This window comes from Carica papaya, chromosome 9 (genome assembly GCF_054855325.1).
Source record: "Carica papaya isolate Zhongbai chromosome 9, ASM5485532v1, whole genome shotgun sequence".
Classification (NCBI taxonomy): Eukaryota; Viridiplantae; Streptophyta; class Magnoliopsida; order Brassicales; family Caricaceae; genus Carica; species Carica papaya.
The window spans coordinates 24,457,069-24,476,452 of record NC_142317.1 but is presented as its reverse complement, the minus strand read 5'-3'; the positions used below and the strand labels follow the sequence as shown (position 1 = coordinate 24,476,452).

The following is a 19,384-nucleotide window of genomic DNA, read 5'->3' as shown; positions in this document are numbered from 1 at the left end:
ATGGTTATAGAAAAATGTGCTTTATGCGATCGAAAGGTAGAAAAAATATTAGAATTACCTGCTATGTGATCTGTAACACTAGAATCAATCACTTATTTTTTAAGGAGGAGATAAGATATTTTTTATCTGATTCGGTAAAAGAAGATAATTTCTTTAAAAATTCCTGATACTGAGAAAATTTAGTATACTCGTCAGCTGAAATCATAACAATTCTCTCAAAAGATGAGCTATTAATAACAACAATAATATTAGCAGACCGTGTTCTCTAATTGCGATTCTTTAATTTCTTATAGTACCGTTTTGTATACTCTTACTCATGGCCATAGTAATAGACAATATTACTACTTATTTTAATTCGAGTATTCAATTGTTAGACAAAAACCACCTGAAACACACAAAAATCCAATGATGCAAAAAAAGGGGGAGCAGCTCACACTAAAATCCTATAATAAAGATAATTACAAGCAAACGACTAAAAGAGTTCTCCCAATCATGGACTCTTGGGTATTTCATATGAGAGATCTGTCTACTCTTATTGAAAGAGTCATAACTGAAAAACTCCTATCTTTTAGAGCATATTAATCATATAAATAATAAAACTCGTAAAAATCTTAAACACTTAATTATTAGTTCTTTCACAATCTTAACCAAATATAACTCTCCTCATGAATGGTTTTCAACTTCAATTAAATCTCATATAAATTCAAGATCCTTATCCAACTAAATAAAATCAGGTTTCAAGAGACCTACATCATCAAACTGAGAGTTTTCATCAATTTAGAGTTCTTATCAAGATAAAAGAAGAAAAATTCTATTATTACAAGTTTTGGCCGAGATTATGCCCTTCTTCATCAAATTGAGAGTTTTCGTCAATTTAAAGTTCTTATCAAGATAAGATAAGAAAAATCCTATTATTACAAGTTCTGGCCGAGATTACGATCTTCTTCATCTCATGGTAGAAAATTCTAGATTTTTTTCTTTGATTGTTTCCTATATTTTCTTCTTGATTTTCTCATGAAAGGAGAATTGTTTTCTAGTCCAATTGGGAAGCCTTTTAAAGCAACTTCAACTCAACTTTTACAGCAAGAATTAATTAAATATTGAAGTCCAAATTCAAGTCAAATAAAGCATGGAGAATTCGGCCACACCACTTTTTAAGAGAAATTTTTTTTTTTTTTTTTATTATGTTTATGCTTTTAAATTAATATTTTATTAGAATCCTATATAAAAATGTAATTAAAATTTTTTTATAATTTAATTTTTAAATTATAGTAGAATTAATAAACTTATGCTGATATAAAGACCTTATTGCTTTGATTGTAAAGAAATTGAAATTTAAGATCAATAAAATTAAACTTTTAACTTTAGTTAGCCGTTGGCTAAATTGCTTTTTAGGGAGGTTTCTTCACTTTTCTTGGTGCATGGGGAATTGGTGTCTACTTATCAAGATAACTTATGGTATTTTCGTCAATCTCTTTTCTTGACTTGATTTTAACTTATCAAGATATTTGTTTTGGTATTCTAATCAATATAATTTATCTCAATCACCTTATTTCATCTTCACATAGTTGATTATGGGTTAAGTATGGAGAATTTATTTAGAAATTTATGTCTCAGCATACTAATGTTATATGTCGAGTTTTGGATTGAATTGTTGATCTCGATTTCTGCATCATCTAGCAACCAAAAACACCTGAAGTAGATAAAAGACAAATAAAGAGAATTACTACTATCAGAAATAAACAACCACACACAAGAAAATACCACTGCACAAAAAACCACAGCGCGTAAGCACCAGAAGCCACTATACGCCGCCAAACCACGTGTTGCCGCACGCACCTCCTCCAGAATCACCATGTGTCATCGCGTTTTGTCTGGAAATCACCACAGAACTGCAGCGCGCTCAGATTCAGAATGGATCTCCTGAATCGTGCCGAAAACGCTGCAGATCTAGCTTCAGGCAACCGATAGCTGCTGCACCTCTTCTTTGCACAGATCTAGTCATTCTGGGGACAGATCGCCAATGCCGCTTCATCTTCTTCCCATTGCATGGTTCTGTTGCTCCAAGTTGCACATGTATCCAAGCTTCTTCCACTGCCCGCAGGACGGTTTTCGCGCCAGAAAATGCAACGAGCAAACCCGTTTAGCTTTTCTGAACAGAACCGTTGCTCGCACTCAACTTCCTCACCACCAGTCAATTTGGCTCCTGGCACGTAAATCTGGTTGAATCGGATCTGATCGTGCTTTTGTTCGGCCACCGCAACCTCTCTCTTGGTGTCTCTTCAGGTCGCTGCCGCCTCTGCTTTCGTCCTGCTCCTTTCTGGTTTCAAACGATCCGCCGGACCCAAGCTTCATCCTCTGTGATCCGGCCGAGTCTTCTTCTTTGAACACTCCGCCACAATCCAAATGCCACCGCCACTTCAGATCTGGACGGTGATAGTGTCTCTCTTTCTAAGCCAGCTTTGATACCATGTAATTGAATAGAAAAGTATAGGAATATTTTTTTTGATGATTTTATTCTAATAGGTTTGATATATATACATACAGAGGGATCTATGTAACGTAACTAACATAAATTAATTTATTAATTTGCTGCCTATAATTACATTAATATAAATGGAAAGTCAATCACCTATAATTATGGTATTATGTAAGGAAAGTATATTATAATTTTGTAACAAACAGAAACAAACTTCATTAGGTCTTTCTCATTCTTATACAATTAAATAGTGAAGACAATATATTTTAAGAAACTTGTCTATCCTAATCCAAGAGTTGTAGGAAAGAAAGAGTTGGAAGTGTGCTTAAAATCTTGAAAATTTTATAACTCAATTCACCTAACTCGTCCCCCTCTTGGGCTGTCATCGAGTTCATGCCAACAATAATGATCTAACACTGATCATTGAGTGGCAATCTTTAAATAGTACCCAAACTCAGAGTTGCTCAATATGTTGAAATGATATTTGAGTTAATTTAAAAATTAGATTTGAAATATTATTTGTATGATCAGATAATTAGCCAATCACTAAACAAATATCACGTCTTGAAATATGGAACATATGGCAAAAGGAGGAAGGGCATTCCAATCCGAAGTACTTCACTATGTTCCCTAGCTCCCCACCCTTAGGGAAAAGAAAAAAGGGTTAAATAAAATAAAATTAGTACCTGGCGTCATTCCCAATTCATACATTCTGGAAAGAATCTTCTTCTGTAGATCTAATTGTTGATCAAACCAACTTTGTGGTAGGGGACCACCCCACCTGTGATGGAAAAAATAAATCTCTTAGATGGGAAATAAGAATAATGAAGGTTGTGAGAAGAGTTCTCTTGCTGGAAGCTTTACCTAAACAAATTTTATCATTCAATAAAAAGGTTAACACAGCTAAACATGGTGGTCAATTTTATTCTATAGATTCCCCTACACCAACTAGTTAGCAAACCTATGAAAGCATTAAATAAATTCCATAACCATGATTGGAATAACAAATAATTGCATAAACTAGCGCGTCAACTTGGTTAATAAACTACAAGGTGAAGTAAACATCAAACAGAATATGACTAAATCAGAACATGGCATAATTGTTTCAAGATTATTGCCAACCTATAAACTTACCCATGCAAATTTGCCATTCGTGACCATGCAAGAAATGCTGGTCCTCCAAAGAAGTCATCCAATTCTGAACTTGTTATATTGAATTTCTCCTAGAGAATAAATATTCAACAAGTAAAAGGAAATTAAGAGGTGAAAAAGAAAAAAAAAAAGTTTTTAAAAATACAGTTCCTAGCAGGTATAAAATGCTCAAACAAAAAATGAACAAATTGAGAAGTAGCAAGACAATGACAAAACTCTAATTCTCTCTTCTACTTATTGGATAAATGATGAGATAATAACATTTATCAATTATCACTATAGTAATATATTTTATTTGGACCAAACTCCCAGCCCAACCTCCTCCCCCTAAAAAGGTTGGCAAACTGACATTGGATAAATGATCAATGAGACTGCTAGTCGATTTGCATTGTTAGTTTGTCAATGTCTTAATAACAAATTAGGAATAGTACTCTCATTGAGCATAATCACAAATTAGGAATAGAAAAAGAAGATGCACCAATAAATAAAGAAATGTATCAAAAATTAGTTGGGAAATTGATTTACATGTCCTATACAAGACCAGATATCATCTACACAATAAGTATTATGAGTCAATTCATGCACAATCAAAAAGAAGTACACCTATAAACCTACTACAGAATACTACAATACCTAAAATTCTATACTGATGTACATTATGATCTACTAGAGACTAGTATACTTTCCTCAGGGGTAATCTAGTTACTGAAGAAGTAACAAAAAATAGTTGTGAAATCAAATGCAAAATCATAATTTTGAACAATGGCACAAAGGATATGTGAACTATTATGAATAAAAAGAATTTTGTAAGAACTTAGAATCAACTAGGAAAACATCATGCATCTATACTATGATAATTAGTCAATAATAAGTATCGCTTACAATTCAATACAACAAGATCAGACTAAACATATCGAGATCAATAGATATTTTATTAAAGAAAAATTTTACAACATAATGTACTCTGTACATGCCAACTAATTCTTAACTAGCAGATATGTTAATTAAATAGTGAAACAATCCAGTATTTCAACTTCTTATTAGAATGTTGGAGATGGACAATATCTACTTACCAGCTTGAGGAATGTTCAAGAGATGGTGGACTAGGTTGAAGGGTATAAGAGTAAATAGCATCTTTTATAATTAATTGTTTATTTTTTTTTACGTCTTAGAAAATCTACATATATAAAACATTGATATTCAACAAAATACATATCAAACCATTCTTAATAATTAAAATATTGTTATAATCATGCAGGTTCTATCATGTGCATAGAAGTTTATATGTGAATGTGGAAGTGTAGGCGGTATTCTTAAATAAAAGAATATCTCAAAGACTAGAGGAGGTAATTCTGGAGATGGAATTCTAAAATTAATTGCTTTTGTAAATTTAATGGCTCCTATAAACTACTTAAATAAGGTTGTCTCTTTGAAGACAGTATATGAATGAAAGTGGAATTTAAGAGTACTTTCTTACTTTCGAGATTGCATGGTTCTCTCTTTACAATGAGCTCCTAAATTTAATTTAAAAATAGGTAAATGTAGAAAAAATAAAAAGAATGTCTTTCTGATTGATTTTGTGGTTCATTGCTCCATAACAAGATCCATTAGTGGGGACCCTAACAAATACATTATGCAAATAACTGATTTTAACAGTAGAATCCTAAAACTTCTCCAATTATATATATTTAAACAATTTCTAACACGAATTTAGTATAAGAAAGCAATCGATTGTGCTAAAACAGAGGAATTTACAATATGAATCATGAAAACCAGTTCACTAATTTTTTTAGAACAAGAATACTGCCATTTTGAGGCTCAGCACAAATATGCCTACATAACATTGACCATATAACAGATTCCCTGAAGTCATTGATTGGTCAACTCATCTTCCTCTGGACAACAGCCTGTGCATTTTAAGGTCTAAAGCACTTTACCACCAGCAGAAAAAAGCAGGAAATGCACTAAAACCATTTCTATAGATGTATTAAAATTGTACCTTAAATATAAAAAATTATTTAGAAATATGGCGAAACCTTAAATGAAATTGATTTCCTCCAGTAAGTAGGTAAATATAAGTAGAAAGAAGTTAACTGAAACCCATATAAGCAAATCTGATCTAACTTATCGTCTGCTTTATGCATATCTTATTTCATGAAATCAATAACATGGAGAAAATAAAAAGAGGGCCCATTTTTCCTTTAACCACACAGGTCCTTCAAATGCAGCAGTTTGGATATTGGGGGATTAACTTTCAGAAAGGCTAGCTATTGTAGTATAAGGCCAATTACTTGTTATTCAATTTTCTTCTCAAAATGGAACGGTTTATGGAATAACCGAATTAGAAACTTAAAAGATAGAAAAAATTTGTAACTTTTAGAATACAAAGAAAATAATAATTAGATGAACCAGAAAAATTAGTACCTCGAAAACCTTTTTCCAAATAGCCTCTTGACCAGTAAATGCAAGTGGCAAGTTGATTCCTTGGAGAGCCATCCAATCAATTTCTTTTTCCCATCTTTTCCAGTCCCACCAAGCAAAAGAATCTTCGAAAGGCAGAAGAATTAAGTAAATTAAAATTTACCACAACTTCAAATTTGAACCCTTTCAAAGAAAAAGATCTTATAGAGAAAACTACTCTTCAAATAGAAGCTTACAACTAGATGTAACGGCATTCTGGTAGTAATTCCAAGGAACAGGTCTCTGAACCAAGACCCCAGAATCTTGAACACTGGGGAGAGATCCTGATTTAGGTACTGAAAACAGTTGTACACCCCCTGTTTTTTCCCAAGATATATGTGCACCGCACCAATATTTCAAGTACCAGTGTAGGCCAGCCAAGACTTCCACTGCAGTGACGCCAGCAATTCTATGTCCACTCAGTTGAAACTATCATATGTAAGTATAAATACAAAGCAAACTATCTTGAGAAAATGTTGAGCTATAAACAAACTTAAGAAGCATTAAAGTTGCATACAAACTAGGAGGAAAACAATCAACAGAAGTTAAAGGGAATCCCTCTCACCCATCATCCAGAAACAAATGGTTTCTTGTACATGGGCTTCTGAAATAAGTCAGTTTTTGACTAAGTTATTCTCCCACAAGCTAAGTGGAGTGGCTACTGAAATCATTATTTCCTGGTCTATTCTAACTGCTAAATCACAAACATAATCCGTTGTTCATATACAATTATTAAATCAGCTTATTCATCTAGTATAATATTAGTTCTGAACAAGTTGAACCAAAAGTTGAAATGTTTTAAGCTATTTTTATCAGTTTACTAACAAAAAATAATAAACTAATCTGAAGGGTCAAATGAAAAGGAGACCAAGTAAGTTCACTCATTAAGCAGAAAGCAGGAGTATAACTCAGAGAACACAACATTAAATGAATAACAAACTGGAGGAGTTCCACATAATAATCACTTACTAGTTATCTCCATCTAAAGGAAAAAATAGTTAATAATGCTACAAACGGACATTAAAGAAAGCTCAACACCCCTCTCAAAAATAAATGAACAAATAAATAAACAAAAAAGGGAAATAAGAAAATCATAACGTACAAAATTTCTGGTTCATCATGCTCATAAGGATAGGAGGAGGGATTATTTCTGATGATAAAGCAACTTTTTCCCCTGCATTGCTCCTGCCAAATTAAGTATTTAAGAGACTGAGGTTCAAAGGATCATTCGCTTTTACATAATAAACAGAATTCTTACTTGTTAGCGCTCATAAATAGAAAACAATAACGAAAAGAGAAAGCATATTAATCAATAATCTATGTCTATGACTCGAACACCTTAGAGATGAGATGGAACTCAAAAGCAAAGGAATGAGAAGGAAGCAGGCGCTTAAGGACGCCGCGAGCTGCAGCTAATTGGACTGCAGGAGAAGCTCTCTCGCGGTCTTGAATATCCAGTATGCTCGATATGTGGTGGACGCCGATCGTCGATGATTGAGCCAAAGAGAACACGGAGAAAACCGAGAGAACGAAAATGGCGGGAAACAGAGAATCCATGGGCGCACCGGTGAGTTATAGAGAAACCCTAGGGGAGAGATAGAAGAAGAAAGTTGGTTTATAGCGGAGATGATTGGCATGGTAGGAGAAGAAAGCTGGGAGATTCCCTGTGCAGTACGTGACAAGTTCGCGGCCGGCTGGAGAGAGAGAGTGATGCGAGAGAAGTGCTCTTTTTCTGGATTTGAAAATGGAGGTAGTTGTGTGCTTTACCAGCAAGTTTGGGGAAAGGAGAGCTGTTTGTTGTACTAGAAAGGGCGGGTAGCCAGTCGTATGGGCCTGGTGTAGTTGATGTTATATGGGCTTTGCCTGTACTTACAATATTTCATATACATATATATATATATGCACACATATAGACATACCTCTTTCCGCGCGAGCAATATGCAAATATTTATATATGTAGATATTTGTAATATGTGCAACTGAAAATTAAGGAAATAGTAATATAATCTCATTTATATTCTATTTGTATATATATAATATTTAAATAAAAATTATAATATTTTATCACATTTTATAAATAAATAAATAAATATTATGTATATTATTACACAATTTTTATTTTAATATATTTAAAAATTAAATAAATAACTTTTCATATATTATCATTTTAAATATAAAATAATTTTTCCAGTTTACTAACTTGTAAGATATAAAAAGATAAAGATAAATCAAATAGTTAGATCCTTAGAATTTGAGACATGATTTAATACCCAAATACCCTTTAAACTTCAACATAATTTATTAACTCAATCTACTTAATTCATTTACAACACCAAAGACCTAACCCATTTTGTTTCCTTTAAACCCACCTCCAATCAACCACAACTCAACTCTTAAAAACCATGATCATAACCTAATCCATTAACTTCCAAGACCAACCCCAAAAATTGACACGACTTGTGATCATAACTCAGCTTTCAGCAAGTTAGAGATAATGTTATTTTGAAAGCTTTTTATATGTTCTTTGTTCAATTTGTCATACACATAAATAAAAAGAAAATGAGAGCTTTTTGAGCTTTGGTGATGGACAAGTGTCAAAAGAAAAGAAAAGAAATTAAATTAGGAGACAAAAGGCAACTAGGGTGTGTAATAGAAGTCCAAAATAGAAAAATAAAAGAGGAATGCTCAAGACATTCTAAATCATAAAGTTTGAGCAATTTTTTTTTTAAAAAAGATAGGATGTTGAAAATAAAATTCAAGATGAAGGAAAAACTATTGTTGAGAGTAAGAGATAAGGGAAACAGAAGGGGCTCAATGGAGTTGTTATGATCAAGAAGTAGGGGGAGTATGGCCTAAGGTGTTAAGTCATTATATAAATAGAGTTAAGAGTTAAGGCATGGAAAGAAATGAGGAAACAAAGAAAATATAAGAGATTAGACGTGCAAAATATAACACTTGTGTTCGAAAATTTAGCTTGAAATAATTTAATATTAATAAGAATAATAATTAAAATAATTTAGTTCTTAATTTTTTTGTTAATTTTTGAAGAAATATGGATTTTGGATGAAATTGAAATTAATTTTGGAAAACAAGGTGAAACTGTGAAAAAAAAGGATGTATTTAAATGAAAAGATGAAAATAGGGTATCAAATTGTAAAAATTGAGAAATACGGGACACGTGGGATGACCACATCAACAGCACGACGAGTTAGAACGCGCTGCGTAGCGGACACGCTGGCATGGGTTCCACGCGAGTGATCCGCATGTCTGGACGATCCAACAGCTCTTGCTTAATTCCGCGTGCACGAACAATCCAGATTGATTTCCTAGATAAGCATGATCAGACGACCCATGCATCTTTAATCGAACAACCCAGATTGATTCCTTAAATAAGAGCGATCCAACAGCTGAGGATGGGTCATGTCTCCTCAAAAGGACGACCTAGATTTAATATAGAGGAATATTTTAACTCCTCTTCACAGGGAACCCCAACCTTAACCACAAGAGAGGAGATCGGAGAAAAAGAAGAGGGGCAGGCAAAAAGAGAACCACTCGGTAGAGAAGGAGACTAGCCACCATCACCGCCGCACTATAGCCACTGCAAACGCTTGGAATTGGATTTCGCACCTCCCCACACTCATATCAGAGCCAAAAAGCCAAAGGGTGAGCTGAAAATTGCGAGGGAGCTTGGCCGAGCCACCGCAGCCGCAACCTAAAAACTCCTCCGATGAGTCCCTTCTGGGTTCTCGTTTCCCCCGATTCTTTGACCAATGTGTTCCTAGTCTCTTTCTGGTACAGGTTAGTTGAACAGAAATCCCGACTGTAAGAGAGGAATGGTGGAGCTACCGTATTGAAAAATTCCTCTGCCGATAGGGGTCTTAGTTTTCTCCTTTTCGGCCAATAAAGGACCCCTAACCTTGTTTTTTGTAGGTTTTCATGCAAAACCGATCAAAACTGGCAATAATCGGCCAAAAACGGCCAGACTGAGAGGAAGCACCACCGTGGGCGGTGGAGCCGGCACTTAAGCATGGTAGCGGCACTGTGCCAAAACCCTAAACCGACCGAAAAAAATTTAAAAATGCTTATTTTAGCCTTTTTGGGGTATTTTAAAATAGGTAATGCGTGTTTTTTATTTTCGCAAAAAAATCGAGAAAACCCAAGAACCACCACAAGGCGCAGTAAAAAAGATGGTGTTTTGAACACTGATTCAGGGTAAGAATCCCTTACCATTTTCTCCCATTACAGTAAATTAAAATCTAATAACTAATAATGGTGTATTTTATAAAAATTAAAAATTTTTAAAATTAATTACAGGTCATCAATGAAGGTGGAAACGGTCAATATATGATTGTCCTAGCTTTGTTGTTTATTTTCTCATATATTGCTTAAAATGCTTACTATTGCATCATGTGCTATAATTTTTTAGTTTTAATTACTTTCTCGTTATTAGTTTATCTACCCGTTTTGTCCCTACCTATTGATTGATTTGCGTACTGTCTATTTGCATGACTTACTGTTGGTCTGTACATATGAAATGTTAGTATGTAAGTGTGATTCGTTGATAATGTAAATATACGTATGAAAGGCTCATCGGGTACCCTGAGAAAGGGTGTATAGACCCGGTGCATAGAAAAAATACTACCGTGGACATTACCTCAGTCGAACGGAGCTGACAAGTCTCATACTTTCATATCGGACGGGGTATTGAGGTGGTGGTATGTTTGACGTCCATTACTGGACAGGATATGAGGATGGCCAATTAATTGATAAATTAGGTATTAGGTCCATGCATAAGAGGTAACCCTATGGACCCCTAGAGGTACTGGTGCATTTTACCAACTTTTAGTTTTCTGTATCAGTGTTAAGCGTGATATTCTTACTGGACTAGTGTAGTTTATCCCTTTTATTGAACTATTTTAAATCAAGAAGACCAAGACCCAGATCCTGAGAAGTAAGAAGAGTGGGAATAAAAGCTACCTCCTGCATCCCATCAGAGTTGCCCAGTGGAGGTTAACTTTTTAGAAATTTTAGTTGTATTTTCTTTTATTTATTTGTTCCATTATTGAGAACTTCCTAAAAGGGACATCCCACAGTCATATTGGGCATCCCGAATCATTGTATAAGGAATGTAAACACTAAACCCTTAATTACTTCCACTTTTATTTTCTTAATTCAATATTTCTATTTTCTTAAGTTTTGGACATTTACAGTTGGTATCAGAGCTGCATTCCTCGGAACCATTGCTTGCACAAAGATTTTAATAATTCAAATATAACCCGACACACAACCCTTTATCGTAAAATGCAGGTACAAAGATATGAGGGGAGGAAGGCTGCCACTAAACAGAGCAGCCAGGGATGGATCACTTCGAGAGGATGTCGATCGACTCTTCGAGATACTAGAGAGACTTATCTCTACCCAGCAGGCTCAGGAAGAGATGGGAGAGCTGTCTGACCATCCACCACTGCCACAGGATGAGCCAACCCTGCAACGAGAAGATCTAGTGCCACCCCAATATAACCCTGCTCCTCCACTGTATCATCTGGCACCACCACAGTATAATTCGGTGCCCCCACCGTATAACTAGGTGCCACCACAGTATAATTCGGTGCCCCCACCGTATAACTAGGTGCCACCACAGGGCTACCCGACCCCTCCCCAGCATAATGCAGTTCCTCTTCAACAGGACCCAATTTCGCCCATGATAGACTCAGACTACATTTAAAGGTATAAGAGACTTAATCCATCTACCTTTACATGGGTATCCACTTTGGAAGAGGCCAAGTACTAGTTAGCAGAGACAAATAAGACTTTCGTAACTCTTAGAGTGGTTATGGAATAGAAGTCATACTTGCTACCTACATATTTGTAGGTGAGGCAAGTCATTGGTGGCAGCTGAAGTAGGCCACCTTGCCCACTCCAGTCACTTGGGAATAGTTCCTGGTAGTCTTCAATGTAGAGTACCTCTCAGAGTGTCTTCGACATTTGAAGGAGATAGAGTTTGCACAACTAGTCTAGGGTGAGATGACAGTGTCTGAGTATACCCAAAAATTCCTGGAGTTGGACCGATATTCTCCTGATAGCATGATGGACGAAGGCAGAAAGGTAAGAAAGTTTGAGTGGGGCCTCCATCTTGATATCAGGCAACAACTGTATGTATTCGAACTCAACATTTACTTAGTAGTTCTAGCCAAGGCATAACTAATATAAAAGAACCTTCACATCTTTTCTCCAGCAGTGGACAACTCCAGACCCCTAGCTCCACACCATAGGCCATCACCTACTACACCGATTTAGTAGAACAAGAGACTTAAGCCTGCGACTGAAGCTCCTTCTCAAGTTCTGCCAACAGGATGCGGTAGGACTTGCCAGCACTGTGGCAAGGATCATGGGGACTGACCCTAATATCGCCTCAACAATACCTATCACATATGTGGAAGTACCCAGCACTGCACGAGAGAGTGTTCGTGAAATCAAAATCAGGTCAGACCTCCAATCTAGGGTAAAGCCTACACCCTCACCGAGTAGAATGTTAAAGCCAACCCGAATGTGATACGGAGTACGTACACTATCTGTAATCACCTTGCACATATTTTAATTGATACTGGTGTTTCACATTCTTTTGTTTCACATGCCTTTGTAAAAAAATTGAATATGTTACCTAAAAATTTTGATTCTGTGCTGTTTGTGTCTACTCCTAAGAATTGGACACTACTAGAAAATGCCATACACAAAGCTTGTATCATAAAAATAATATATAAAAAATTGATTGTAGACCTGATAGTACTAAACACGGGAGATTTTGATGTAATTCTGGGGATGAATTGGTTAGCGACGTATCATACCATCATAGATTATTTTTATAAGAAGCTTATATTCAATCTTCCTTATAAAGAGTTTTTTAGAAATTAATAAAAGTTTTAGACGTTATTCCCTTATGGTAACTACATTATTTATATGATGCTTTAACTCAGTTGTTCTTTTTATGTTATCCAAGCCTAAGAAAGAAATTTCCATTTAAAAGATTCCTGTTGTTTGAGAATTTCTGGATATATTCCCTAATGAACTACCCGAACTGCCGGTGGATAAGAAAGTTGAATTTACCATAGATCTTCAGTCTGGCACCCAGCCCATTTCAGTTGCCCCTTATCGTATGAGTCATATTGAGATGGAAGAACTGAGGAAACAGATTAAAAAATTACAGGATAATGGGTTCATCCGACACAGTATATCTCCCTAGGGTGCTGGAGTCATGTTTGCAAGAAAAGGGAATGAGTCTCTAAGGTTGTGTATTGACTATCGATAATTGAACATGGTCACAATCAAGAACAAATACCCCCTCCCCAGGATTGATGATCTTTTCGATCAGTTACAGGGTGCTCAGGTTTTCTCTAAGATTTACTTGTGTTCAGGTTACCATCAGGTAAAAATCAGGACAGAGGACATCCCCAACATGGCCTTCAGAATCCGACATGAGTACTATGAGTTCTTGGTCATGCCATTTGGGTTAACCAATGCATTAGCCATTTTATGGACTTGATGAATAGAGTCTTTAGGCAGTTCTTAGATTAGTTTGTTATAGTGTTTATCGATGATATCCTGGTCTATTCAAATAGCAAAGAGGAACACACTCAGCACCTGACTCAACTTTTACAGGTTCGCAGGGAAAAGAAGCTTTATGCAAAACTGAGCAACTGTGGGTTTTGGCTTGAGCAAACTACCTTCCTAGGGCACATAATATCAAAGGATGAGTTGTTAGTGAATCCCAAGAAGGTTGAGGCAGTAATTGATTGGAAGAAATTGAGTTCGGTTAAGGAGATTCGTAGTTTTTTAAGGATGACAGGTTATTACAATAGGTTTGTGGAAGGGTTTTCGAGCCTAGCCATCCTCTTGACCTAGCTTACGGAAAAGAACGTTAAGTTTGAGTGGAATAATGACTATGAAAGGAATTTTACAAAACTCAAAAAGTGATTGACTACCGCACAAGTTTTATCTCTGCTAGGACATGTAGATTCACAGTGTACAGTGACGCCTCCTACCTAGGGTTGAGTTGTGTTTTGACACAGCACGAAAAAGTCATAGCCTATGGGTCCAGGCAGTTGAAAAGTCATGAAAAGAATGACCCCACTCATGACTTGGAACTTGCCGCTATTATCCACGCCTTGAAGACTTGGCGCCACTACTTATATGGAGAGACTTCTGATATTTATACAGACCATAAGAACTTGAAGCATATATTCACCCAGAAGGATCTTAACATGCATAAGAGGTATTGGATAGAGCTCCTGAAGGACTACAATTTTAAGATCTTGTATCACCTAAGTAAGGGTAATGTGGTAGCTAACACACTCATGGAGAAAAGTGCACGTATGTTAGCTCACATAATGGTTTCTGAATGTAGGGTAATAAGGGTTGCGCAACAGATACAGCTTCAAAATTTAAAAAGGGCCGCATGATTGGCCCATCTAACTGTTCAACTCGAACTGATTCAGAGAATAAAAGAAGCCTAACTGGTTGATTCCACCCTAATATCTTTCAGAAAGGATACAGAACAAGGCATAAACTTAGAATTTCGAGTCTCTACTGATGGATTGCTCAAGTTCCAGGACAGAGTGTGTGTTCTAAATGACAGTGAACTAAAAAACGATATCATTACAGAGACTCACAGTTCAAAGTTTACCATATATTCTGAAAGTACTAAAATGTATCAAAGCATGCGATCTCAATTTTGGTGGAGCAAGATGAAAATAAAAATTGCTAATTTTGTCTCTAAGTGCCTTGTATGTCAGCAGGTTAAGGTAGAGCATCAACAACCAGGCGAGCTATTTCATTCATTACTGATATCAAAGTGGAAATGGGAATATATCACTATGAATTTTATAACAGGGTTGTCTAAGGCACGCTCGAGGCATGATGCAATCTGGGTAATTGTTGACCGACTCACCAAGTCCTCTCACTTCTTGGCCATTAGAATGACCAACCCTTTAGACAAGTCAGCAAGGATCTATATTCGGTAGATAGTCAGACTATATGGAGTTCTGGTGACAATGGTATCAAATAAGGACCCTAGGTCACCTCTCAATTTTGGTCAAGTATTCAGCAAACAATGGGAACGAAACTATCCCTTAGCACAATATTCCACCCTCAAATAAATGGACAATCAGAAGGAACCATTTGCATACTGAAGAATATGCTCAGGTCCTGTGTTCTAGACTTCGGAGAGCATTGAGACGATCACCTACCCCTGGTAGAGTTCACCTATAATAACAATTATCAAGAAAGTATTGGTATGACTTTGTATGAGGCATTATACGACTAACCCTATAGATCGTCGATCTATTGGGAAGAGGTGGGTGATAGGAAATTGATTGGCCCAGACCTTGTAGATGAGACCACAGTGAAGATAGTTAAAATTAAGAAGAACATTCAAACAGCCTAGAGTAGGCAGAAGAGCTATGCGAACACCCAAATGAGAGATTTGGAATTTAAGAAGGGCAATCAAGTGTTTCTTAAGATCGCCCTTTTTAACTGTATTAGCAAGGTTGAAAAGAAGATAAAGTTAAATTCCCAGTTCATCAGATCGTTTGAGATCTTAGACAAGATTGGTACATCCACCTACAGACTAACCCTACCTTCAGAGCTATCTAGGGTCCATAATGTATTTCATGTGTCTATGCTACGCAAGTACAACTCAGATCCCTCATATGTATTATCTCATGAGCCACTTCTACTCCAAGAGGATCTATCCTATGAGAAAGTACTGATAGGTATTTTGGACCGAAAGAGCAGAGTGCTTCACAACAGAGAAATTCCCTATGTCAAGGTCTTATGAGAAAATCACTCGAAGGACAAGGCCACTTGGGAGCTAAAATCAGACTTCAAAGCCCAATACCTTTAATTATTTGATTAGTGGGAGAGCGACAAATTTGAGGGACCAAATTTCTTCTTAAATGGGAGAGAGTTGTAACACTCAGGCCCGAAAATTTTGCCAAAGATAATTTAATATTAATAAGAATAATAATTAAAATAATTTAGTTTTTAATTTTTTTTGTTAATTTTTGAAGAAATATGGATTTTGGATGAAATTGAAATTAATTTTCGAAAACAGGGTGAAACTGTGAATAAAAGGGGGTGTATTTAAAAGAAAGTTGAAAACAAGGGATCAAATCACAAAAAAGAGAAATAGGGGCCACGTGGGATGACCACATCAGCAGCACGGTGAGTTAGAACGTGCCGCATAGCGAACACACTGGCACGGGTTCCACGCAAGAGCCATGCGGGCAATTTGCGTGCCTGGGCTATCCAACGGCTCGTGCTTACTCCTGCATGCACAAACAGTTCAAATTGATTTCCTAGATAAGCAGGATCAGACGGTCCACGCATCTTCGATCGAACGACCCAGATTGATTCCCCAAATAATACCAACCAAAAAATTTAAAAATACTTATTTTGGCCTTTTTGGGGTATTTTGGACGACCCTGAACTTTTAATTGTTTCTGCTTATATTTTCTTAATTTAATATTTCTATTTCCTTAAGTTTTGGGCCTTTACACAAAAATCCATATCTACATTAGTAGTGTTATTGAGGAAAATGTCACACACACACTCACACGCACATATATATAACATAAATAACTTGAAAGAACCAAATAGCTAACACTTTTGAGTGATAGAAAATTTGTGCTAGATTTGTTATTTTCAAAAAGTACCATACCCGATTCCAAACTCATTCATATTGGATCTGTGAGTTCTATTTGGATTATAATTTTTTCTTTAGTTTTATTTATTTGAGATTGTAGGAATGTGATCCCTCTAGAAAAAAGAGCTTGTGATACCTCATGTCTTGCATCATTAATGTCGTACAAGAAAGTGTGAGTATATATTTGTGACCAGAAAACCTTAGACTATCATTCTTTGGTGGTAGACAAATGTGAGTGATATAAGACCTAAAAAAGCTTTTGGGTTGGGAAATTGAATGTAGAGAAATAATTTAAAAGGAAGGAGGGGGGGGATATTTTACATTTGAGCAATAAGGGAGGATAATGAAGGATAAAGGCCTTTTTTATGGACTTTAAGTATGGGTCAAGTGCAAAAACAAAAAATAGAATGTGAAGTTTCTTATCTTTTCATTTAATTTAAGGGAATAAGAGAAAATAAGTAGAGCCTTAGCTTGGAGATAAATGGGTTTTATTTTGAAGAGCAAACGGCAAAGTGAGTAAAAAAGAGGAGTTGTTGGGATCTTTTTTGTGATTTTAGATTAAGAATCAAACAAAAAAAGAGGGAGAAACAAAAATTTATGATCTTTAGATGTCAAGGCCTAAGAGTGAAGTTAATGATTTGGGAAGCTTTGGTGAGATGAAAGAGCAAATGAAAGCTTTTACTGTAGTTTTTTTCCCTTTTTAAATCGGTATTGCTTTGGATTTTTAAAAATGTTCTTTATAATTAAATAATGAATGCAATGAGTTATCAATGTTAAGCTTGATTCCTGAGAATTTAGTAACAAATGTGAACTTTTAGAAGCTTAGATCCTCAACTAGTATTGAATTAGTGGAGTGAGATTTAAAGCTCCAATTACTAACTGTTGAAAAAAAATAATTGATTTCGATAAGTAGTATAAACTTATTTCTGTACTAACGATGTCAATTAAGTTTTTAAGTTAAAAGGCAAGACTAATCTTAAGAAAGTAGAACAAATTAAGAAAGATTGCAAGAGCATTAACAAGAAGAGAAACAAATTGAATACCAAGTGTAAATTTCCTTTAGCTTTGTTCATCTTCTATGTAAATTAGATAATTTATCGTTAAAGGCTTAAAAATATTTTTCTTAAATTTTATTTTACTCATGAAAATTTCTTCAAAAAATTTATTGTTCTTAAAAATAATTTTTCGTCATTTTTTTAAAAATAACTAACTTGTTAAAGATGTTTTTTTAATTATTTTTAATGATATTTATATATGGAAAAAACTCCAAATAAATGAATTTATTTAGGAAAATATTTATTTATGTGTTAACATATGTGATTATAAGAATCACTTCTTGAACATATAGGATATTTTCTTAAGTGGCTAGTGTGTCATGAAAAGTGATTAAATAAAACACTTCTCAAGCACCTAGAGATAATGTTTTAATGTTAGGTGTAATTGGTCACGTAAGTTTTTCATATCATATCATAAATTATAGAGCTTTCAAGTCAAATTATTTTTACTGGCGTTAAAGATGCTAGAGAAAATAATTTTAGCAAATCAAGTAAAAAAAAATACATCTAAAAAAACTACCTTTTTAAAGTAAGTATTCTAGAACATCTTATCTGTAGAATCACGACATATGAAAAATTCTATATTTTTTGACAATGTGTTTGTAGCTTTTTAAAGTGTCAGATGTGGTTTCTAAAAGTCTCCAACTACCCTTTTTGACTTCAGGCATATAAATACTTCCCTTTAACATATTTTATATAACTTTCTCAAAATCAAATTTGAAAATCAAAAGAAAATCTTCTTCACTCATCTTGCATTTAGTGAGCTCTAAATATACTTTTCACTTATAAATAAACTCTTTGAGAGAGAAGATTCTAATCTTTTTTCCTATATTTTTGCAACATTATAATAAAGGTTTGAGAAGCTCTTTGGAGTTTCTATTTTGAGAATATAAAAGTGTCTGGTTAGTTGGGCACTAAGAACTACTTGCATATTATAAGAAAGTTTTGACAAAACATTTGAAAGTTCTTATATTAAAGATATACAGGTAGTTGGTGAGTTAGGTACCAAAAATAATTAGCATATTGTAAGAGATTAAAAAAATAGTGAAAACTCAAGTAGTTGGCTTGAGAGAGAGGATGTAGGCATAAGTATCATAGTCGAAACTAATAGAAGAGTTTGAACTCTATTCTCTTCCCTTTTATAGTCTATTTTTGATACATTGTTTAATATAATTTGATATCTCATTCTAGCTCACATTCAACAAACATACTTAAGGATTTGTTTACAAAGTCGAACACTTTATTATTACTTATTCATATAATCACTATCATCCTTAAAAACTTGATTAAAAAGTGAGATTTTTGCAATTACATATATATTCTACATGTATTGATTAATAAAAATATTCTCATAAGAAATCTCTCTAATTTAGGGTAAATATTACATATAAAAAAAGTAAAACTTAAAAATTTTTAAAGGCCAATTCATCCCTTAAGTTATCTTAGAATTTGGCCCAATTATTAGTATTTGAGTCACGTCTCTTTTTCTTAACTTAATTATCTATGTAAAAATCACATTGAGTAACCCAATTGAGCGAA

At 34.8% G+C, this 19,384-nt stretch overlaps 1 protein-coding gene across 4 annotated transcripts in view; it reads right to left on the bottom strand.

Moving 5' to 3' along the window:
• Positions 1–7,895, bottom strand: part of CYL1 (alpha-N-acetylglucosaminidase family / NAGLU family) — a 56,721-nt gene extending 48,826 nt beyond the window's left edge. The window contains exons 1-6 of one of the 4 annotated variants that reach the window (XM_088210939.1): positions 7,430–7,895; positions 7,194–7,276; positions 6,289–6,500; positions 6,056–6,177; positions 3,614–3,702; positions 3,166–3,260 (exon numbers count right to left, since the gene is read on the bottom strand). In XM_088210939.1, the coding sequence (XP_088067065.1) occupies positions 3,166–3,260; positions 3,614–3,702; positions 6,056–6,177; positions 6,289–6,500; positions 7,194–7,276; positions 7,430–7,648 (820 nt within the window). In that variant the 5' untranslated portion in view covers positions 7,649–7,895. The remainder of the gene's footprint in view (positions 1–3,165; positions 3,261–3,613; positions 3,703–6,055; positions 6,178–6,288; positions 6,501–7,193; positions 7,277–7,429) is intronic. The other 3 variants (XM_088210941.1, XM_088210940.1, XM_088210938.1) reach the window with 3 other exon arrangements.
• Between the last annotated feature and the right edge of the window lie 11,489 nt (positions 7,896–19,384).